General features: G+C 43.2%; 1 protein-coding gene across 2 annotated transcripts in view; it reads left to right on the top strand.

Moving 5' to 3' along the window:
* The first annotated feature begins 6,175 nt into the window (after positions 1 to 6,175).
* b3glcta (beta 3-glucosyltransferase a) overlaps positions 6,176 to 24,156 on the top strand; it is a 133,023-nt gene continuing 115,042 nt past the window's right edge. The window contains exons 1-2 of one of the 2 annotated variants that reach the window (XM_084148132.1): positions 6,176 to 6,237; positions 6,321 to 6,388. In XM_084148132.1, coding sequence (XP_084004258.1) covers positions 6,322 to 6,388 — 67 coding nt within the window. In that variant the 5' untranslated portion in view covers positions 6,176 to 6,237; position 6,321. The remainder of the gene's footprint in view (positions 6,238 to 6,320; positions 6,389 to 24,156) is intronic. The other variant, XM_084148133.1, reaches the window with a different exon arrangement.

Below are 24,156 nucleotides of genomic sequence, written 5' to 3'. Positions count from 1 at the left end.
GGTGCACCTTGTGCTGGAGACAGTAAAAGGCCATTCTAAAATGTGCAGTTTTGTCACACAACACAATGCCACAGATGTCTCAAGTTTTGAGGGAGCGTGCAATTGGCATGCTGATTGAGGAATGTCCACCAGAGCTGTTGCCAGATAATTGAATGTTTATTTCTCTACCATAAGCTGCCTCCAACGTTGTTTTAGAGAATTTAGCAGTACGTCCAACCGGCCTCACAACCGCAGACCACGTGTAACCATGCCATCCCACGACCTCCACATTCGGCTTCTTCACCTGCGGGATCATCTTAGGCCAGCCACCTGGACAGCTGATGAAACTGAGGAGTATTTCTGTCTGTAATAAATCCCTTTTGTGGGGAACAACTCATTCTGATTGGCTGGGCCTGGCTTCCCAGTGGGTGGGCCTGGCTCCCAAATGTGTGGGCCAGTCATGTGAAATCCATAGATGAGGGCCTAATTAATTCATTTCAATTGACTGATTTCCATATCTGAACTGTATCTCAGTAAAATCATTGAAATTGTTGCATGTTGCGTTTATATTTTTGTTCAGTATAGATACACTACATGACATGTGGACACCTGCTCGTCGAACATCTCATTCCAAAATCATGGGCATTAATATGGAGTTGGTCCCCCCTTTGCTGCTATAACAGCCCCACTCTTCTGGGAAGGCTTTCCACTAGATGCTGGAACATTGCTGTGGAGACTTGCTTCCATTCAGCCACAAGAGCATTAGTGAGGTTGGGCACTGATGTTGGGCAATTAGGCCTGGCTCGCAGTCGGCGTTCCAATTCATCCCAAGGTGTTCGATGGGATTGAGGTCAGGGCTCTGTGCAGGCCAGTCAAGTTCTTCCACACCGATCTCGACAAACCATTTCTGTATGGACCTCGCTTTGTGCACAGGGGCAATTTCATGCTGAAACAGGAAAGGGCCTTCCCCAAACTGTTGCCACAAAGTTGGAATCACAGAATCGTCTACAATGTCATTGTATGGTGTAGTGTTAAGATTTCCCGTCACTGGAACTAAGGGGCCTAACCCGGACCATGAAAAACAGCTCCAGACCATTATTCTTCTTCCACCAAACTTTACAGTTGGCACTATGCATTCGGGCAGGATAGCGTTATCCTGGCATCCACCAAACCCAGATTCGTCCGTCGAACTGCCAGATGGTGAAGCGTGATTCATCACTACAGCGAACACGTTTCCACTGCTCCAGAGTCCGATGGCGACGAGCTTTACACCACTCCAGCCGACGCTTGGGATTGCTCATGGTGAGCCATGGAAACCCATTACATGAAGCTCCCAACAAACAGTTCTTGAGCTGACGTTGCATCCAGAGGCAGTTTGGAACTTGGTAGTGAGTGTTGCAACCGAGGATGTTCTGTGGGCTTGTGTGGCTTACCACTTTGCGGCTTAGCTGTTGTTGCTCTTAGACGTTTCCACTTCACAATAACAGTCCTTACAGTTGACCGGGGCAGCTCTAGCAGGGCAGAAATTTGGCCAACTGACTTGTTGGAAAGGTGGCATCCTATGATGGTGCCACATTGAAAGTCACTGAGCTCTTCATTAAGGCCATTCTATTGCCAATGTTTGTCTATGGAGATTGCATGGCGGTGTGCTCGATTTTATACACCTGTCAGCAACGGGTGTGGCTGAAAAAGCCGAATCCACTAATTTGAAGGGGTGTCCACATACTTTTGTATTTATAGTGTATATCTGACCTGTAGGGCACAACCATTGGCGTCAGCCTCATCTGCTTTGAATGTAGCGCTTCCTTCCCTTTTTAAGAACTTGCTGATCTGTGTTTTCACAGCGGAGATGTGGGTGGTTCCTCCCATGATCTCCACGGCTGTGATGTCTCCAAACTGCAATTGGGCCTGCTCCATCACTGCCACCAGAGGAACACACACACTCTCAGCAGATCAGCACTGTTCGTCAGCCAATAGCTCAGAGTCATTCCAGAAAGGGTCAGGACCCTGGATCGTGTTCATTAGGGCACGCTGTAACAAAACATTTTAAAACAGAAAAAACAAGTGTTTCTTATCGGACTATGTTCAAATAGTACCTTTCTGTCACTCCATTTCGGTCCCTTTTCTTCCATTTCGTGCCTACTGAACAAGACCTCCTGGTGAGTTTAAGAGACTGTGTTGCCATGGCCACAACTGTTCATCAAGAGTTGACTGTGGAGATACACGGTCTGGGCATGTTCAGTTGGCACAAAACAGGAGAAAATGTTTTGCAACAGAGTGAAATTACCTTAAATAATACTTTATTAACTTAAATAAAAAGGTATCCTTTCTGCTTCAAAACATTTTATCTAGAGATTGTGTTTTCCACACCTGTTCATCTTCCCATAGACATCCACATCATCCACAAAGCACTCCATGTTGAGAAGGATGTCTGTTGAAATGCTGCTCATCAACAGTGTACTACATACATATTTCAACTGGTAATTTAACTACATTTTGCAGTACCTTGGTGGTAATTGAACTTGATTCAAATCTTGGTAGTGTGAACTCTGCACAGAAATGTTCTGCCAGCCGCCAGTCAAAGTCCCAGCCTCCCGGGTAAGGATCAAAAGTTGTGGCCAACACCTGAAAGAGACGGTTAATATTATAATGCTTAACAGACATGAACAGACATTTTTTCCTTGAAAGGGGAAGTTTAGTATTTTACAACTTAATGTTAGATGGTCATCTTGAAAGTAGTCTATAGGCCAGGATAAACTGTAATCCATGGTTCAGTTTCCTTTAAACAGCCAATACAAACTTCAGCTAATATTGGCCAGCAGCATACCACCCTGCATCCCACTGCTGCCTTGCCACTGAAGCTAAGCAGGATCGGTCCTGGTCGGTCCCTGTATGGGACAACAGAAGCTGCTGGAAGTGGTGTTGGAGGGTCAGTAGGTGGCACTCTTTCCTCTGGTCTAAAAAAAAAGATCCCAATGCCCCAGGGCAGTGATTGGGGACATTGCCCTGTGTAGGGTGCTGTCTTTCGGATGGGATGTTAAACGGGTGTCCTGACTCTCTGTGGTCACTAAAAGATCCCATGGCACTTATCATAAGAGCAGGGGTGTCAACCCCGGTGTCCTGGCTAAATTCCCAATCATGGCCACCTAATCATACCCAGCTTCCAGTTGGCTCATTCATCCCTGTAACTATTCCCCTGGTCATTGCTGTAAATGAGACTGTGTTCTCAGTCAACTTACCTGGTAAAATAAGGGTAAAATTAAAAATTTGCCAGCACTATTTCAAAATATATGTAAGTGGGGACCTGTAAAATTTTAAAAAAAAGGCCAAATCAACACAATTACTTGGTTTTACGTTACTTTCTTTTACTGGTACCGCATGCCACCATCACTTCCATTGATTTTACATCTGATTTTATGTTATATAGGCACAGTTAGGAGTTTAAATTAGACACGTTAGCTAAAGCCATGTTTCACTTGTTCATCCCTTTAACTTGCCCTTGAATGCACAGGCAGACACTTGGCGGGCTGAACGTCCCATGTCAATGAAGACCACTATCTTGGGTTTTTCATTGGCTGATGGGAGATCCTCTTTGTATATGCCATAATTCAAAACAACTAGAGGGAGACAGAAGACAGAGGCATACTAATGGTTCCTCGTACAGTATAATTAATAGAGCACGTTTCCAGAGGAGAAGGATCAATCTCCCATGATACCTGCTGTGGTGTTGTTGATCAGTCGGAGGCAGTTGAGACCAGCGTTAAACATGCAGAAATACATTCATTTCACTGTGTTAATCATTTCAATATGTTTTGTGCCATTACAAACAACACTAAAACAGGTGATTGGTTAAAGCATTCTATAGTACAATCACTTTCAAGGCCTCTAAAGTATATAACCTTCATTATCATGGGGACCTGAGGAATTGATCTAGATCAGGGTTATTCAATACGGTCCTAGAGGGCTGAAACACGTCTGGTTTTCATTCTTGCCTTATAATCATCCAGGCTCTGTCACAGCCGGCCGCGACCGGGAGACTCATGGGCGGCGCACAATTGGCCCAGCGTTGTCCAGGGTAGGGGAGGGAATGGCCGGCAGGGATGTAGCTCAGTTGATAGAGCATGGCGTTTGCAACGCCAGGGTTGTGGGTTCGATTCCCACGGGGGGCCAGTATAAAAAAATATGTATTCACTAACTGTAAGTCGCTCTGGATAAGAGCGTCTGCTAAATGACTAAAATGTAAATGTAAATGTAATAATCAGGGAATGATTTAGACCTGGAGCAGTAGGTGAGTGAACTCCCTGGCCAATCATATCAATTCATCAACTACCTACTTGTAGAAAAGAAAACCAGCAGTACTTCGAACCTTGAGGGCTGGTGATTCTATTCTATTCTGGAGCCTGGGAAGATTTAAGAGGACACAATCAGTCAATTTATGCAGCAGACTGGTTTTGACTGTAGCCTTCATTTTGGTCAGGGGCATGGCTGTTAGCTGTTCCATGCTAAACTGTTGCTTTTCACCCAAGTATGTCACCTGTGTACAAACAACACTGTTATTACAGTGTTACCACAACTGTGTTCATTCCACCAACCGCAAAGTGTGAAAAAAGCTGGAATATTGGCTTGAATTGGTATTGTGCCACAAATGCCAAAAAGTTAGCATATGGTAACAGTAGCCAGGTAAACAAAACCAAAGCATGAATTGCAGTCTTACCTTGTCCATATACTGCTGACAGGGTAAGGAAACCAATATATACTGTAATTTTGTAATTTGGCAAAATTTGTTTTTTATGTTTGACTTCAGGTTTGGGCCTGTAGCACAATTTTGGTGAATGATTATGGATGATGAAATGAAACATGTAAAGTGTTTGTGTGTCCAACAAAGAACCACATTGTAAATGTGGCTATAGACAAAACGATTACCTGATTTCTGGCTGCTACCCACCCACAAGTGTGTTTTTGGATCCAAAAGATACAACAGCACTGTAGGGAGAAATGTAATGCAGATCGTAAGAATGCACTGCAACTCAAAAGCATGTAGACTGCAGCAGGAATCTCCTCAAGTTGTTTATACATTCTGTTAATTTGAGCAGGGGTGGGAACTAGGCCTAAACACAACTTCCAATAAACAATTAACTAGTTACAAAAGGCCAGACACGAGTCTCATTCCGACAGTATTAAGAAATCTCATTACAGCTAACATGTCATGCATAGAAAGAAAGGAGAAAGAACACATTATGATAGGGACCATATTTCAGAGTTGGGTTGTGTAAGGCTACACTTTAAATGAAATTACATGAAGACTAAGTTTCTCATATGACACATACACTTACGTAAGTATTTTTAAAGACTTCATCATTGGCAGTGTAAAATATTTTTTAAATGTGGGTATCACACAAAAGACTCAGTAATGGTTGCACAAAAATAACTGTGTGTGGGCTTTGTGTGGGCTAGCCTGTGTTGGGCTTGTGTCGTAGGCTAGCCCGTGTTGGGCTTAGTGTGGACTGGCCCGTGTTGGGCTTAGTGTGGACCATGTTAGACTGGTATAGACTGGCCCGTGTTGGACTGATGTGGGATTGGTATGGGCTAGCCATGTTGGGCGGATTTGGGATTGGTGTGGTGTGCAAAGCTGTCATCAAGGCAAAGGGTGGCTATTTGAAGAATCTGAAATATAAAATATATTTTGATTTAACACTTTTTTGGTTACTACATGATTCCATATGTGTTATTTCATAGTGTTGATGTCTTCACTATTATTCTACAATGTAGAAAATAGTAAATATAAAGAAAAACCCTTGAATGACGGGGATTTGGGCATTGTTGGGTGTCTGAAGTAAATCCTTCGGGTCTCATTAGAGAAAAAATATTTGTCCAGTACGAGGTGAGTAATCGCTGTCCCGATATCCAGAAGCTCTTTTCGGTCATAAGAGACGGTGCCAGAAACATTATGTACAAAATAAGTTACACACAATTGGTTAGGCAGCCATCTCCTCCGGCGCCATTCTTCTTGGCAGGGATATTAAATATTAATATAAATAAAGACAATATTTTACATTTCGCAGTTATCCTTTGTGGGGTTTTGCTTTGATAGATACAATTGTGTTCTCCCAAAAAGAGGAATGGCTTGTGTTATTGTAGCCTAGTCCTCACGACTATGAACAGTGCAGAATTTGCCCACAAGAGTGCGAGCCTGAGCCACACCAGAGGCGGCGAAGAGGCCAACAATCTCGTCACCTTCTCTTGTCCGAAAAATTGTGGGTAAAGTAAAGCATTTCATTCCAAACACTGTCAAAGCCACACCGAAGGCTGTCAGCAGCTTACTTCAATATCTCTCTGTCTAGCATGATGATCCCTGACACCCCAGATGTCGGACACACAGTTGCTTTTTATTTCATTTTTCTGTTGTTCGGTAAGTATTGTTTGACTTACCGTTCTATTTGGCGCTATGCACATTTTACTCTTGCTTTCTTTATGTGGCAAGTGGCTGCTTTAAGCAGGGAGTAGAGCAATCACGGTGTCCCCATGCCTTGTTGTGGGGACACCGTGTTGCACATCTTGGAAGAGCTAACGCTAGCTAGCCATGTAGCTAGTCAGCAGATGACTGGACATTGAACGATTTGCGTCAGGTTAGGAACTTAGAAACTCCTAATTGGAGAAGCTACACATTCGTTAACGACTGTTGCTGTTAAATTGTGTCTTTAGTTCATTGTGAATTGCCCAAACGCATGTTTTTACTACGACAGCTAAGAACATAGAAGCTAGCTACTGTATATTGAGTACGTTCTAAACTTCCAGACCAGGGTCGTATTCATTACCCCGATTCTGTTGCAAAACGTTTCTTAAACGGGAGTAAGCGGAACGAAACGGGGAGAGACCAAAATTAAGTTGTCCAATAGAAACTCTGGTTTTGGCTCTGTTTGCTTCTGTTTGATTCTTAAACGGTAAACGGTTTCTGTAATGAATACGCCCAAGTGTTTTGCTGGCTGCTGTGTGCGCAGTTTGTGGGTGTGCAAGTTAGCCTACATTTTCTGAAAATTACTTTTACAATTGTATCCCGTTAGTGTGCGGTTATGTTTGAATAGCTACGTTGTATTCATTGATAACTCTGCCCAATGGCTCAAAACGTGATGCATGCATGTGCGACGAATTGCTGCCAGGATATTACAGCAGCTCAGCTGCTAACTGTAAATTAGGTCTCCTATTGCATTATTATTCTGCCAATAAATGTGCAGGTAACAGATTAGCAATACCCAAAGACTGCAGCCAGGCATAATGCATTATGATGTGGTTATGCATTGTAAGACTTGTCATAAGCATGTATGACCCCTAGGTATCAATATGATCAAGATCCATGAACCTGACTAAATAATATCTGTTAAATAAGAATGTATGAAGTATGGAAACTCATTTTTTTCTCTCTCTTGTTATTCAGCAAACCTGGGTTCAAATACTATTAGAAATCTTTAAAATACTTTGAGGGGGAGGTTTCCTGGACACAGATTTAGCGTAGTCTTTGACGGTATCCAATGGATTATAATGAGTTGTTGGTAAAAAAGTGGAGGTGATTAAACATGTTTTAATTTGCTCCATGGCTCAGGCAGCCAAGTGTAGGCTACAGCGAAAAGCTGTTTGGCTCAGCCAAAGATGATCTATTATATTTCTCAGCTCAGTCACTAGTTGTGACGAGGAAGAACTTTGCAGGTGTTTCTGATTAATTAACAATGACATGCTGGTGGGTGGTAACATTAAAATAAAACCCAGCCCTGAAAAGAAAAGTAGACTGAAAAGTATTAGCACGTCATATCATAGGGGAAACACATGGCACTGGCATGGAAAATATCAGAAGTTAATACTACGGAGTTCCCACTTCAACCTCAAATATATCATACTTTGACTAAAAACAATGATTTATTGACTTAAATCCTTGGTCAACATCATGGGTAGGCTAAGCTATGGGCATTTTATTTGTCACATGTGCCGAATACAACCTTACAGTGAAATGCTGACTTACAAGCCCTTAACCAACAATGGCGTTAAAAAAATTGATTTAAGAAAATATTTACGAAATAAACTAAAGTAAAAAATAAAATAAAAAGTAACACAATAAAATAACAATAACGAGGCTACATACAATGTGCAGGGTACAGGTTAGTCGAGGTAATTTGTACATTTAGGTAGGGGTAAACTGACTATGCATACAGTGAGGGGGAAAAAGTATTTGATCCCCTGCTGTTTTTTTACGTTTGCCCAATGACAAAGACATGATCAGTCTATAATTTTAATGGTAGGTTTATTTGAACAGTGAGAGACAGAATAACAACAACAAAATCCAGAAAAACGCATGTCAAAAATGTTATAAATTGATTTGCATTTTAATGAGGGAAATAAGTATTTGACCCCCTCTCAATCAGAAAGATTTCTGGCTCCCAGGTGTCTTTTATACAGGTAACGAGCTGAGATTAGGAGCACACTCTTAAAGGGAGTGCTCCTAATCTCAGCTTGTTACATGTATAAAAGACACCTGTCCACAGAAGCAATCAATCAATCAGATTCCAAACTCTCCACCATGGCCAAGACCAAAGAGCTCTCCAAGGATGTCAGGGACAAGATTGTAGACCTACACAAGGCTGGAATGGGCTACAAGACCATCGCCAAGCAGCTTGGTGAGAAGGTGACAACAGTTGGTGCGATTATTCGCAAATGGAAGAAACACAAAAGAACTGTCAATCTCCCTCGGCCTGGGGCTCCATGCAAGATCTCACCTCGTGGAGTTGCAATGATCATGAGAAGGGTGAGGAATCAGCCCAGAACTACACGGGAGGATCTTGTCAATGATCTCAAGGCAACTGGGACCATAGTCACCAAGAAAACAATTGGTAACACACTACGCCGTGAAGTACTGAAATCCTGCAGCGCCCGCAAGGTTCCCCTGCTCAAGAAAGCACATATACATGCCCGTCTGAAGTTTGCCAATGAACATCTGAATGATTCAGAGGAGAACAGGGTGAAGGTGTTGTGGTCAGATGAGACCAAAATGGAGCTCTTTGGCATCAACTCAACTCGCCGTGTTTGTAGGAGGAGGAATGCTGCCTATGACCCCAAGAACACCATCCCCACTGTCAAACATGGAGGTGGAAACATTATGCTTTGGGGGGGGGGGGGGGTTCTGCTAAGGGGACAGGACAACTTCACCGCATCAAAGGGACAAAGGACCGGCCATGTACCGTCAAATCTTGGGTGAGAACCTCCTTCCCTCAGCCAGGGCATTGAAAATGGGTCGTGGATGGGTATTCCAGCATGACAATGACCCAAAACACACGGCCAAGGCAACAAAGGAGTGGCTCAAGAAGAAGCACATTAAGGTCCTGGAGTGGCCTAGCCAGTCTCCAGACCTTAATCCCATAGAAAATCTGTGGAGGGAGCTGAAGGTTCGATTTGCCAAACGTCAGCCTCGAAACCTTAATGACTTGGAGAAGATCTGCAAAGAGGAGTGGGACAAAATCCCTCCTGAGATGTGTGCAAACCTAGAAACTACAAGAAACGTCTGACCTCTGTAATTGCCAACAAGGGTTTTGCCACCAAGTACTAAGTCATGTTTTGCAGAGGGGTCAAATACTTATTTCCCTCATTAAAATGCAAATCAATTTATACCATTTCTGACATGCATTTTTCTGTATTTTTTTGTTATTCTGTCTCTCACTGTTCAAATAAACCTACCATTAAAATTATAAACTGATCATGTCTTTGTCAGTGGGCAAACGTACAAAATCAGCAGGGGATCAAATACTTTTTTCCCTCACTGTAGATAATAAACAGCGAGTAGCAGCAGTGTCCAGGTGGCCATTTTATTAATTGTTCAGCAGTCTTATGGCTTGAAGCTGTTAAGGAGCCTTTTGGACCTAGATTTGGCGCTCCGGTACCACTTGCCGTGCGGTAGCAGAGAGAACAGTCTATGACTCGGGTGACTGGAGTCTTAGAACATTTTTTGGGCCTTCCTCTGACACCGCCTAGTATACTGGGCCGTATGCACTACCCTCTGTAGCGCCTTACGGTCGGATGCTGAGCAGTTGCCATACCAGGCATTGATGCAACCGGTCAGGATGCTCTCGATGGTGCAGCTCTATAACTTTTTTAGGATCTGGGGACCCATGCCAAATCTTTTAAGTCTCCTGAGGGGGAAAGGTGTTGTCATGCCCTCTTCACGACTGTCTTGGTGTGTTTGGACCATGATAGTTCGTTGGTGATGTGGACACCAAGGAACTTGAAACTCTCGACCCGCTCCACTACAGCCTCGTCGATGTGAATGGGGGCGTGTTCGGCCCTCCTTTTCCTGTAGTCCACGATCAGCTCCTTTGTGTTGCTCACATTGAGGGAGAGGTTGTTATCCTGGCACCACACGGCCAGGTCTCTGACCTCCTCCCTATAGCCTGTCTCATCGTTGTCGGTGATCAGGCCTACCACTGTTGTGTCGTCAGCAAACTTAATGATGGTGTTGGAGTCGTGCTTGGCCACGCAGTCGTGGGTGAACAGGGAGTACAGGAGGGGACTAAGCATGCACCCCTGAGGTGCACCAGTATTGAGGGTCAGCGTGGCACAGCCGTCAGGAAGTCCAGGATCCAGTTACAGAGGGAGGTGTTTAGTCCCAGGGTCCTTAGCTTAGTGATGAGCTTTGTGGGCACTATGGTGTTGAACGCTGAGCTGTAGTCAATGAACAGCATTCTCACATAGGTGTTCCTTTTGTCCAGGTGGGAAAGGGCAGTGTGGAGTGCGATTGAGATTGCGTCATCTGTGGATCTGTTGGGGCGGTATGCGAATTGGAGTGGGTCTAGGGTTTCCGGGATGATGTTGTTGATTTGAGCCATGACCAGCATTTCAAAGCACTTCATGGCTACTGACGTGAGTGCTACGGGGATGTGGTCATTTAGGCAGGTTACCTTCGCTTTCTTGGGCACAGGGACTATGGTGGTCTGCTTGAAACATGTTGGTATTACAGACTCAGTCAGGGACATGTTGAAAATGTCAGTGAAGACACTTGCCAGTTGGTCAGCGCATGCTCTGAGTACATGTGCTGGTAATCCGTCTGGCCCCGCGGCCTTGTGAATGTTGACCTGTTTAAAGATCTTACTCACATCGGCTATGGATAGCGTGATCACACAGTCGTCCGGAACAGCTGGTGCTCTCGTATGCTTTAGTGTTGCTTGCCTCGAAGCGAGCATAAAAGGCATTTAGCTCATCTGGTAAAGCGGCAGCTCTAGCCTTTAGCTCGGTGCGGATGTTGCCTATAATCCATGACTTCTGGTTGGGGTATGTATGTACAGTCACTGTGGGGATGACTTCGTTGATGCACTTCTTGATGAAGCCAGTGACTGATGTGGTGTACTCCTCAATGCCATTGGATTAATCCCGGAACATATTCCAGTCTGTGATAGCAAAACCGTCCTGTAGCGTAGCGTCCGCGTCATCTGACCACTTTAGTTTTTGTTTGTAAGCAGTTTTTGGTCAAATTATGGTCAGATTTGACAAATGGAGAGTAAGGGAGTGCTTTGTATGCGTCTCTGTGTGTGGAGTAAAGGTGGTCTAGTGTTTTTTTTATTCTGGTTGCACATGTGACATGCTGGTAGAAATAAGGTAAAATTGATTTAAGTTTGCCTGCATTAAAGTCCCCGGCCACTAGGAGCGCCGCTTCTGGATGAGCATTTTCTTGTTTGCTTATGGCCTTATACAGATCGTTGAGTGCGGTCTTAGTGCCAGCATCGGTTTGTGGTGGTAAATGGACGGCTACGAATAATATAGATGAGATCTCTCTTGGTAGATAGTATGGTCTTTTAATGTCCTGTTGGTAGGATAGTCTTGATCGTAGATCATCCAGTTTATTTTCCAGTGATTGCACATTGGCCAATAGGACGGATGGTAGTGGCGGTTTACCCACTCGCTGACGAATTCTCACAAGGCACCCCGACCTCCGCCCCCTGTATTTCTGTATTTTCTTCATGCTAATGACAGGGATTTGGGCCTGGTCTCGGGAAAGCAGTAAATCGTTCGCGTCGGACTCATTAAATAAAAAATCTTTGTCCAGTTCGAGGTGAGTAATAGCTGTTCTTATGTCCAGAAGCTCTTTTCGGTCATAAGAGACGGAAGCAGCAACATTATGTACAAAATAAATGACAAACAATGCGAAAAAACAAACAACATAGCACAGTTGTTTAGGAGCCCGTAAAACGGCAGCCATCCCCTCCGGCGCCACTATTATTATCCGCTCTTGTGGGCATTTAATCAAATAGGATTTGAACCCAGGTCTGCTATTCATTATTCACCATAGTGGTTACAGATTATGCCACTAATTGTCCACGCTGTACTGTTGTTACTAAGAGCCCCATGAGCATTCATGTAATTGTTGAATGCCATAAGTGAATGGAGTAGATTTTACAAGAATGTATCTGTAATACCACAGTTTTGTAGATTAGCCTATTGAATGGGCAACCACCTCACTGGCCTTGTGGTAAGTGTCCGCCCTGAGATTGGGAGTTCGATCCCTGGCCGAGTCATACCAAAGACTGTAAAAAATGGGACCAAATGCGTCTCTGCTTGGCACTCGGCAGATAGATTGGCCGGGGTAAGGCCCTGCGATAGACTAGCATCCCGTCCAGGTGGTGTACTTGTACATCAAGCTGCCTCACGCTACAGAAACAGGATATGGGCTCCTGCTCCTATGAGCTGTTCCGGCTCCTACTTACTTAATATTGTATGGGCAGATCATTGCCTTGCTGTGGTTCAAGCAGATCTGTGTCAAAAGCCCAATCGGTAATTTCAACAGCCACTTAGTTAAGTAAAAAACAGGGATGGGGATGAGGAAATGTAACCATGGATGCATAGCATGGCTGACGGGACTCATGTGGTACACAGCGAAGAGTCAGTAAACTAATCAGTAAAAAAGCACAGCCCCAGCAGCTTTGTTATTGTTTTTGTTTTGTGAATTAAATGGAGGTGAGGTGCGTTGAGCTGTGTGGTTAAAAAATTGCAGTACATATTCTGCTGTTCTATTGCGTGTGTAATGATGTCCGAGGGGAAAAACTGTGTTCGTTGTTTGCAGTAACTTCTTTGTTGTTTATATCCAAAACGGACGTGGCAGTTTCACCATTACGGATTTCAGGTTTAAATATATTTTGGTACTATTGTTTGTTTACAAAGACTCAGAGAGGACTCAACAAAAGACTCAATAAAAACATAAACATCTGATATTTTGGAAAATGATAGGATGACAGTTGTGCTATGATCAGAAGGCATTAACATTAGGGTTGGGCAGTATAGATTTTCATACCGTCATACCGTTTCTGCACCATTCCGGGGTATACGGTATTACCGGAAGTGCACACGGGTGCTATAAAAAATAAAGAAACACTTTTTTTTACGCACAAAACAATTAAGGTAACAGGGATCTTGGGGATTGAATGTCTCTGCTGTAACCAATAAGCTTGAGCTTGACATCTAGCAAGTTAGCAAACCAAATGCATAGCTGCAGCCCTGAGCTGGATATCATTTATTTGACACATTTTAGATTTCTTATAGTTATACTTAACTTATAGATATAAGCAGTGGCGTAGCACGCAACCCCCCCCCCCCCACACTTCCCCCTCCCCCCAAAACAATTAATAATATATATTTGTTAAACGGTATTGAAAATTATACCATCTGTATTTCGAAATACCCCGGTTTACGGAACAAACCGTATATCGCCCAAGCCTATAGCCGCGGGAAGTAGGGGTGTTGTGGCAAAACGCTACACATAGAGAACACAAGGTTAAAACACATGCAAAACATAGATACTAATGTACTAATATGACATATTAGTACATATATAAAACAAAGATAATACAATTGTAACAATGAAGAAATCCAAATAAAAATGTATAACAATGACAGCCTGATTTAAAATATGAATTAAGAATATTTCCATTTATGACCAAGGTGATGGCATGTGCTATCCAAATCGGCCTCAAGATGCCCACAGACAAGGCACCCCCCAGAGTGAGCAGAACCCCAGCCCGCTATCGCCACACAATGGAGACTGAAGTGGTGGAGAACTCAGATGGAGACGTGAGTTCTTTGAAGTGGTGGATCTGGTGCAATCAGAAGTGGAGAGAAGATTGGACCAGGAAGGGATATCAGCAAGATGAGAGAACCATCATTGACGCAGCAACAGGAAGCACAACTCAACTGGATGCACAGTCCCTTGACTCCCTTCAACTCCCCATTAGAGTTCTCAGTACAATTAATAACTGTGGCTATAAATGCTACAAAATCCACGTTCTTCACAATAAGTGTATCCAGATCACTTGATTGACATAAAACATTTGCAACTGGTTCTGGTGCATCCGCCACCATATCTTCTTCAGAACAGTGGCCTCTTGCTCCTTCAACTCTCTTCACCGGCTCCACATAGGAGATTTGCTGTACAGCCCTGATCCTTGACACCTCAACCTCTTTCACCCTAACAGGGCACTCAGGGAATTTGGAAATATGATCCCCACCACTTTACCATTTTACATTCACAGACTCTTCAATAACATATTCCTTCCGTCTGCAAACACTTGACACATGGCCAAACTTTTTACACTTCTTGAATTGCATCGAGTTTTGCACGAACGCTCTTACAGCGTATCTTATATATCCCAACTTGACATAGGGTGGTAAATACTCATCAAACATCAATAATACAGATAAACTTTGCTCCTTTTTCCCATTCTCCATACGGGTCAAGCAACGTGCATTAACTACTGGAATTTTTAGCCTAAGATATTGATTATCAATGTCCAACGGGACGCCAGAGATGACACCTTTTACCGGTGCCCTGCTCCGAAAATCAAAGCCGTCCACTTCATACGTCGATAGTTCTGCGAGCCATAATGCACACTCCTTTTGCTCTTTAGATACACACGATATCAACACCATACCACTCCTGGTTACTTTGACTGCATCCACTTTCCCCAACGCCTTCTCACCATCATCGTGACATCAAAAGGGTTTCCCAAATAAACATCCTTATCCAAAAAACGTACTCAAACAAGCAACGATTCATCAGACTCATTTTCCACAACAATTCTTGGACTTCACTGTTGTCCACTCATCTTTCTCTCTAACTGTACTCGACGTGCTTTTAACTTCAAACGACACTTCTGCTTCCGCCATCTTCCCAGCCCTCCATCCCTCCTCCAAATGCGCTCCTTGAGTGACAGGGGGTGGGGCTAGGTCTGTGTGGAAAGCGGCATGGAGAGAGAGATGACTCAAGTAGCGAAGTAAACTACAGCTTCTACCCCCAAGCCATAAGACTCCTGAACAGCTAAACAAATGGCTACCCAGACTATTTGCATTGTCCCACCCCCCCACCCCCTCATTTTATGCTGCTGCTACTCTCTGTTTATTATCTATGCGTAGTCACTTTACCTCTACCCACATGTACAGTTGAAGTCGGAAGTTTACATACACTTAGGTTGGAGTCATTAAAACTTGTTTTTCAACCACTCCACAATTGTCTTGTTAACAAACTATAGTTTTGGCAAGTCGGTTAGGACATCTACTTTGTGCATGACAAAAGTAATTTTTCCATCAATTGTTTACAGACATATTATTTCATTTATTATTCACTGTATCACAATTCCAGTGGGTCAGAAGTTTACATACACTAAGTTGACTGTGCCTTTAAACAGCTTGGAAAATTCCAGAAAATGATGTCATGGCTTTAGAAGCTTCTGATAGGCTAATTGACATCATTTGAGTCAATTGGCGGTGTACCTGTGGATGTATTTCAAGGCCTACCTTCAAACTCAGTGCCTCTTTGCTTGACATCATGGGAAAATCAAAAGAAATCAGCCAAGACCTCAGAAAAAAATGTGTAGACCTCCACAAGTCTGGTTCATTCTTGGGAGAAATGTCCAAATGCCTGAAGGTACCACGTTCATCTGTACAAACAATAGTACGCAAGTATAAACACCATGGGACCACGCAGCCGTCATACCGCTCAGGAAGGAGACGCGTTCTGTCTCCTAGAGATGAACGTACTTTGGTGCGAAAAGTGCAAATCAATCCCAGAACAACAGCAAAAGACCTTGTGAAGATGCTGGAGGAAACAGGTACAAAAGTATCTATATCCACAGTAAAACGAGTCCTATATCAACATTACCCGAAAGGCCGCTCAGCAAGGAAGAAGCCACTGCTCCAAAAACGCCATAAAAAAGCCAGACTACGGTTTGCAACTCCACATGGGGACAAAGATCGTACTTTTTGGTGAAATGTCCTCTGGTCTGATGGAACAAAAATAGAACTGTTTGGCCATAATGACCATCGTTATGTTTGGAGGAAAAAGGGGAATGCTTGCAAGCCGAAGAACACCATCCCAACCGTGAAGCACAGGGGTGGCAGCATCATGCTGTGGGGGTGCTTTGCTGCAGGAGGGACTGGTGCACTTCACAAAATAGATTGGCATTATGAGGAAGGAAAATGATGTGGATATATTGAAGCAACATCTCAAGACATCAGTCAGGAAGTTAAAGCTTTGTCGCAAATGGGTCTTCCAAATGGATAATGACCCCAAGCATACTTCTAAAGTTGTGGCAAAATGACTTAAGGACAACAATGTCAAGGTATTGGAGTGGCCATCACAAAGCCCTGACCTCAATTCTATAGAACATTTGTGGGCACAACTAAAAAAGCTTGTGCGAGCATGGAGGCCTACAAACCTGACTCAGTTACACCAGCTCTGTCAGGAGAAATGGGCCAAAATTCACCCAACCCAACAACTTATTGTGGGAAGCTTGTGGAAGGCTACCAGAAACGTTAAACAATTTAAAGGCAATGCTACCAAATACTAATTGAGTGTATGTAAACTTCTGACCCACTGGGAATGTGATGAAAGAAAGAAAAGCTGAAATAAATAATTCTCTCTACTATTATTCTGACATTTCACATTCATAATTTAGCCCACTAGCAATACAGGGCGTGGGCCCGCCAGTGCTGAATCTAGGTGAGCGCTTTTCTCCGCGATGGCTCGCATAGCTGTCCATGGTCCTGAAACAATTTTATTTTTGTGCTTAATTTTATTAGGCACAATCTTGTTTACTAATTTAGTTACAACCCCTATCTCATTTTCGCTCTCTCACGCACAAACCCGATGTACACTGAACAAAAATATAAACGCAACATGTAAAGTGTTTGTCCCATGTTTCATGAGCTGAAATAAAAGATCCCAGACATTTTCCATATGCACAAAACGCTTATTTCTCTCAATTATTGTGCTCAAATTTGTTTACATTCCTGTTAGTGAGCATTTCACCTTTGCCAAGATAATCCATCCACCTGACAGGAGTGGCATTTCAAGAAGCTGATTAAACAGCATGATCATTACACAGGTGCACCTTGTGCTGGGGACATAATAGGCAAGTCTAAAATGTGCAGTTTTGTCACACAACACAATTGCAAAGATGTCTCAAGTTTTGAGGGAGCGTGCAATTGGTATGCTGGCTGAAGGAATGTCCACCAGAGCTGTTGCAAGATAATTTAATGTTCATTTTTCAACTATAAGCCGCCTCCAACGTCGTTTTAGAGAATTTGGCAGTACGTCCAACCGGCCTCACAACTGCAGACCACCCTGGTGAGGATCACAAACTGTCAGAAACCGTCTCGGGGAAGCTCATCTGCGTGTGTTCGTCATCCTCACCAGGGTCTTGACCTGACTGCAGTTCGGCATTGTAACCGACTTCAGTGGGCAAATGCTCTCCTTCGATGGCCACTGGCACGCTGGAGAAGTGTGCTCTTCATGGATGAATCCCAGTTTCAACTGTACTTGGCAGATGGCAGGCAGCATTTATGGCGTTGTGTGGGTGAGCAGTGTGTTGATGTCAACGTTGTGAACAGTGGTGGGGTTATGGTATGGGCAGGCATAAGCTACGGACAACAAACAAAATTGCATTTTATTGATTGGCAATTAGAATGCACAAAGATACCGTGACGAGGTCCTGAGGGCCATTGTCGTGCCATTCATCCGCTGCCAACACCTCATGTTTCAGCATGATAATGGGATCTGTACACAATTCCTGGAAGCTGAAAATGTCCCAGTTCTTCCATGGCCTGCATACTCAACAGACATGTCACCAATTGAGCATGTTTGGGATTCTCTGGATTGTCGTGTACTACAATGTGTTCCAGTTCCCACCAATATCCAGCAACTTCGCACAGCCATTGAAGAGGAGTGGGACAACATTCCACAGGCCACAATCAACAGCCTGATCCACTCTATGCGAAGGAGATGTCGCACTGCATGAGGAAAATGGTAGTCACACCAGATACAGTGCCTTGCAAAAGTATTCATCCCCCTTGGCATTTTTCCTATTTTGTTGCATTACAACCTGTAATTTAAATGGATTTTTATTTGGATTTCATGTAATGTACATACAAAAAATAGTCCAAATTGGTGAAGTGAAATGAAAACAATCACTTGTTTCAAATAATTCAAAAAAATAATGGAAAAGGGGTGTGTGCATATGTATTCACCCCCTTTGCTATGAAGCCCCTAAATAAGATCTGGTGCAACCAATTACCTTCAGAAGTCACATAATTAGTTAGATTGCACACAGGTGGACTTTATTTAAGTGTCACATGATCTGTCACATGATCTCAGTATATATACACACACACCTGTTCTGAAAGGCCCCAGAGTCTGCAACACCTCTAAGCAAGGGGCACCACCAAGCAAGCGGCACCATGAAGACCAATGAGCTCTCCAAACAGGTCAGGGACAAAGTTTGGAGAAGTACAGATCAGGGTTGGGTTATTTAAAAAATATCTGAAACTTTGAACATCCCACGGAGCACCATTTTTAAATCCATTATTAAAAAATGGAAAGAATATGGCACCACAACAAACCTGCCAAGAGAGGGCCACCCACCAAAACTCACGGCCCAGGCAAGTAGGGCATTAATCAGAGAGGCAACAAAGAGACCAAAGATAACCCTGAAGGAGCTGCAAAGCTCCACAGCGGAGATTGGAGTATCTGTCCATAGGACCACTTTAAGCCGTACACTCAACACTCTGGGCTTTACGGAAGAGTGGCCAAAAAATAAGAAAACATGTTTGGTGTTTGCCAAAATGGGGGAGACTCCCCAAACATATTGAAGAAGGTACTCTGGTCAGATGAGACTAAAATTGAGCTTTTTGGCCATCAAGGAAAACGCTATGTCTGGCGCAAATCCAACACCTCTCATCACCCTGAGAACACCATCCCCACAGTGAAGCATGGTGGTGGCAGCATCATGCTGTGGGGATGTTTTTCATCGGCAGGGACTGGGAAACTGGTCAGAATTGAAGGAATGATGGATGGTGCTAAATACAGGGAAATTCTTGAGGGAAACCTGTTTCACTCTTCCAGAGATTTGAGACTGGGACGGAGGTTCACCTTCCAGCAGGACAATGACCCTAAGCATACTGCTAAAGCAACACAAAATATTTTACATCTTCAAAGTGGTAGGCATGTTGTGTAAATCAAAATCCATTTTAATTCCAGGTTGTAAGGCAACCTTTCGCAAGCCAAGCCAATGTACTGACTGGTTTACTGATCCACGCTATTTCCATTGACTGATTTCCTTATATGAAATGTAACTCAGTGAAATCTTTGAAATTGTTGCATGTTGCGTTTATGTTTTTGTTCAGTGTAATTATGCAGTACAAAGAATTGTGTGCGCTGTTCACAACAGGCTTTTTGCAAGCAGAAATTAATTAAATTAACTTAGGCTGCAGTGATACTGTTACCAAATCTTGTCCTTTGCTTAGGCTACTCATCACATTAGGAATTGTATTGTTAGTCTGCATAGATGCATGCAATGCTTTATTATAAAGGTCATTCATTCATTCATTGAGTTTGCCTGTAAAAGTTGCGCTTCAAGCAGCTCTGATTCTCAATTCTCTCTCCGATTCTCATTTAAATGATCAAAACGGTTGTAAATATCACAGAGTGGGCCTTTTTAATGAAGGAGTGCGGGGGGATCTTAACTTTAAGTCACCTAACCCAGCTCATTAGCCTATATTTTCTTAATCAAGGTTCCTCAAAGTCCTTGAGGGAAAGGTAATTGTGAGATCCTGCATCTTGTCTGATGACTTTTAACACGAGTCAAACAAAGTGAAAGTTGGCCTTGGTGTGAGGGTTCCTATTAATTACCAGTGACACTGACCTACATTCATAGCCCCGTCACGGCACCTGAGAACATAGATTTTGATGAAGTTGCCAGAAGCCACCATACTGTTACTGCATTATTTATGATCGGCAGTGGGAGGCTTCTTGCGTGACACAACCCATCATGTCCACACTAACTGTGAACTAGGCTAAATCTGAGGAATTGTTTTATTCAATTTTTATTTAAGCTCCGAGCTCCAACAATGCAGGAGTGAATGAAATATATTAATAATATACACAGAGTGTAAAAAACATTAGGAACACCTTCCTAATATTGAGTTGCACCCCGTTTTGCCCTCAGAACAGTATCCAATGCTTCCCACAGTTGTGTCAAGTTGGCTGGATGTCCTTTGGGTGGTGGACCATTCTTGATACACACGGGAAACTGTTGAATGTGAAAAACCCAACAACATTGCAGTTCTTGACACACTCCGTTCAAAGGCACTTAAATATTTTGTCTTGCCCATTCACCCTCTGAATGGCACACGTCTCAAAATGATTCTTTAACCTGTCTCCTCCCCTTCATCTACACTGAATTGAAGTGGATTTAACAAGTGACATCTATAAGGGATCATACCTTTCACCTAGTCAGTCTATGTCATGGAAAGTGTTCCTAATGTTTTGTACACTCAGTGTATACATGTTTACAGAATGCACTCCTCCCAATAAGCTAGAGCCGTGTGCTCTTACAAGGGAATTCAAGAAAATGCAGGCACTTGAAATGTAAATAGCTGCCTCTTAATAGCCTACTGCGAGTTGTTTTTCCAAATGTTTATTTTGTTTGAACTATGTGAAAGAAATCACAAGGTTCTCCTGGATAATAAACCATTACTCCACTTTCACATCTCCCAGGGACATATATACATTTAAGGCTAATAACTGAGCCTTGTAATATATAATTGGAAACAAACAAACTAAATAAGTAGCGAAATAAATAATGAAAAGAAAGCAAGGAGGTTTGAGGGAAAACTGCTGAAGTTCTACAGTGTTAGCGACACACTGGGACAGCATGAAATCACATTGGCTGTGGCAGAGTGGCAGACTGGCTTATCTGAGGCAGTCAGCCTGGGATTTGGCCTGGGATGTAGAGAGCCACGGGCGTAGCCAGACAGGCAGCACACCAGCCATGTGGGCTAGCTATATAAATGTGTGGGAATCTACAAGTCTCAGGGAAACCGTGGGCTAGGGCTACTAATGCAACTGGTGCCGCTCAGTGAGTTTAGAATAGGCTACAGCTACATACTGTAGGTTGTGTACCATTACATGAGCATACATATCAAGCTGTCAGTCATATTACAACAAGCATGCAGATGCAATAAGTGAAAGCATGCTGTTTGGGGTTTTAGGCTGGGTTTCTGTGTAGCACTTTCTGACATCTGCTGATGTAAAAAGGGCTTTCTGAATAAAATGTGATTGATTGAATTGATTATAACTAACTAACTAACTGGGGATAGCTAGCTAGCATAATGTCACAAAGCATGATGTGCAAGCCGGTTAACTTTCATTCTGAAATAACTCAGAGTTTGTCAGATATTAGTTTAGAAATACTTAAAATTGGTATGGGAGCTAACTAGCTAGCAAGCTACCAGGTATAACTGGTATAACAGATATATAGATATACAGTGCCTTCTGAAAGAATTCAGACCCCTTGACTTTTTCCACATTTTGTTACGTTACAGCTTTATTCTAAAATTGATTAAATATTTTTTTCCCCTCTTCAGTCTACACACAATATCCCATAATGACAAAGCAAAAACAGGTTTTTAGTATCTTTTGCAAATGTCTTTTTGCAAATGTCACATTTACATAAGTATTCAGACCCTTTGCTCAGTACTTTGTTGAAGCACCTTTGGCAGCAATTACAGCATCGAGTCTTCTTGGGTATGACGCTACAAGCTTGGCACACCTGTATTTGGGGAATTTCTCCCATTTCTTCTCTGCAGATCCTCTCAAGCTCTGGCAGGTTGGATGGGGAGCGTTGCTGCACAGCTATTTTCAGGTCTCTCCAGAGATTTCAATTGGGTTCAAGTCGGGGCTGTGGCTTAGCCACTCAAGGACATTCAGAGACTTGTCCCGAAGCCACTCCTGCGTTGTCTTGGCTGTGTGCTTAGGGTCGTTGTCCTGTTGGAAGGTGAACCTTCGCCACAGTCTAAGATCCTGAGCGCTCTGGAGTAGGTTTTCATCAAGGATCTCTCTGTACTTTGCTCCGTTCATCTTTGCCTCGATCCTGACTAGTCTCCCAGTCCCTACCACTGAAAAACATCCCCACAGCATGATGCTGCTGCCACCACCATGCTTCACAGTAGGGATGGTGCCAGGTTTCTGTAATCCCGAGTGGCGCAGTGGTCTAAGGCACTGCATCGCAGTGCTAGCTGTGCCACTAGAGATCCTGGTTCGAGTCCAGGCTCTGTCGCAGCCGGCCGCGACCGGGAGACCCATGGGCGGCGCACAATTGGTCCAGCGTTGTCCAAGGTAGGGGAGGGTTTGGCCGGCAGGGATGTGGGTTCGTTTCCCACGGGGGGCCAGTATGAAAAAAACATGTATGCATTCACTAACTCTAAGTCGCTCTGGATAAGAGCGTCTGCTAAATGACTAAAATGTAAGTGTAAATGTAAATGTTTCCTCCAGACGTGACGCTTGGCATTCAGGCCAAAGAGTTCAATCTTGGTTTCATCAGACCAGAGAATCTTGTTTCTCATGGTCTGAGAGTCCTTTAGGTGCCTTTTGGCAAACTCCAAGCGGGCTGTCATGTGCCTTTTACTGAGGAATGGCTTCCGTCTGGCCACTCTACCGTAAAGGCCTGATTTGGTGGAGTGCTGCAGAGATGGTTGTCCTTATGGAAGGTTCTCCCATCTCCACAGAGGAACTCTAGTGCTCTGTCAGAGTGACCATTGGGTTCTTGGTCACCTCCCTGACCAAGGCCCTTCTCCCCCGATTGCTTAGTTTGCCTGGGCGTCTAGCTCCAAGAAGAGTCTTGGTGGTTCCAAACTTCTTCCATTTAAGAATGATGGAGGCCACTGTGTTCTTAGGGACCTTCAATGTTGCAGACATTTTTTGGTACCCTTCCCTAGATCTGTGCCTCGACACAATCCCGTCTCGGAGCTCTACGGACAATTCCTTTGACCTCATGGCTTGGATTTTGCTCTGACATGCACTGTCAACTGTGGGACCTTATATAGACAGGTGTGTGCCTTTCAAAATCATGTCCAATCAATTGAATTTACCACAGGTAAACGTCTCAAGGATGATCAATGGAACAGGATGCACCTGAGCTCAATTTGGAGTCTCATAGCAAAGGGTTTGAATACTTATGTAAATAAGGTATTTATGTTTTTTATGTTTAATACCTTTGCTAAAATGTCTAAAAACCTGTTTTTGCGTTGTCATTATGGGGTATTGTGTGTAGATTGCTGAGGAATTGTTTATTATTTAATACATTTTAAAATAAGGCTGTAAAGTAACAAAATGTTGAAAAAGTAACATCAAATTGATCAGAAATCCAGTGTAGACATTGTTAATGTTGTAAATGGCTATTGTAGCTTGAAACGGCTGATTTAAAAAAAAAAAAGGAATATCTGCAGTTGAAGTCGGAAGTTTACATACACTTAGGTTGGAGTCATTAAATCTCGTTTTTCAACCACTCCACAAATTTCTTGTTAACAAACTATAGTTTTGGCAAGTCAGTTAGGACATCTACCTTGTGCATGAAACAAGTAATTTTTCCAACAATTGTTTACAGACAGATTATTTCACTTATAATTCACTGTATCACAATTCCAGTAGGTCAGAAGTTTACATACACTAAGTTGACTGTGCCTTTAAACAGCTTGGAAAATTCCAGAAAATGATGTCATGGCTTTAGAAGCTTCTGATAGGCTAATTGACATCATTTGAGTCAATTGGCGGTGTACCTGTGGATGTATTTCAAGACCTACCTTCAAACTCAGTGCCTCTTTGCT

Source organism: Coregonus lavaretus (assembly GCF_964263955.1).
Source record: "Coregonus lavaretus genome assembly, chromosome: 30".
NCBI lineage: Eukaryota > Metazoa > Chordata > Actinopteri > Salmoniformes > Salmonidae > Coregonus > Coregonus lavaretus.
Note: the sequence above shows the minus strand (reverse complement) of the source record. Positions and strands in the feature narration are given on the sequence as shown.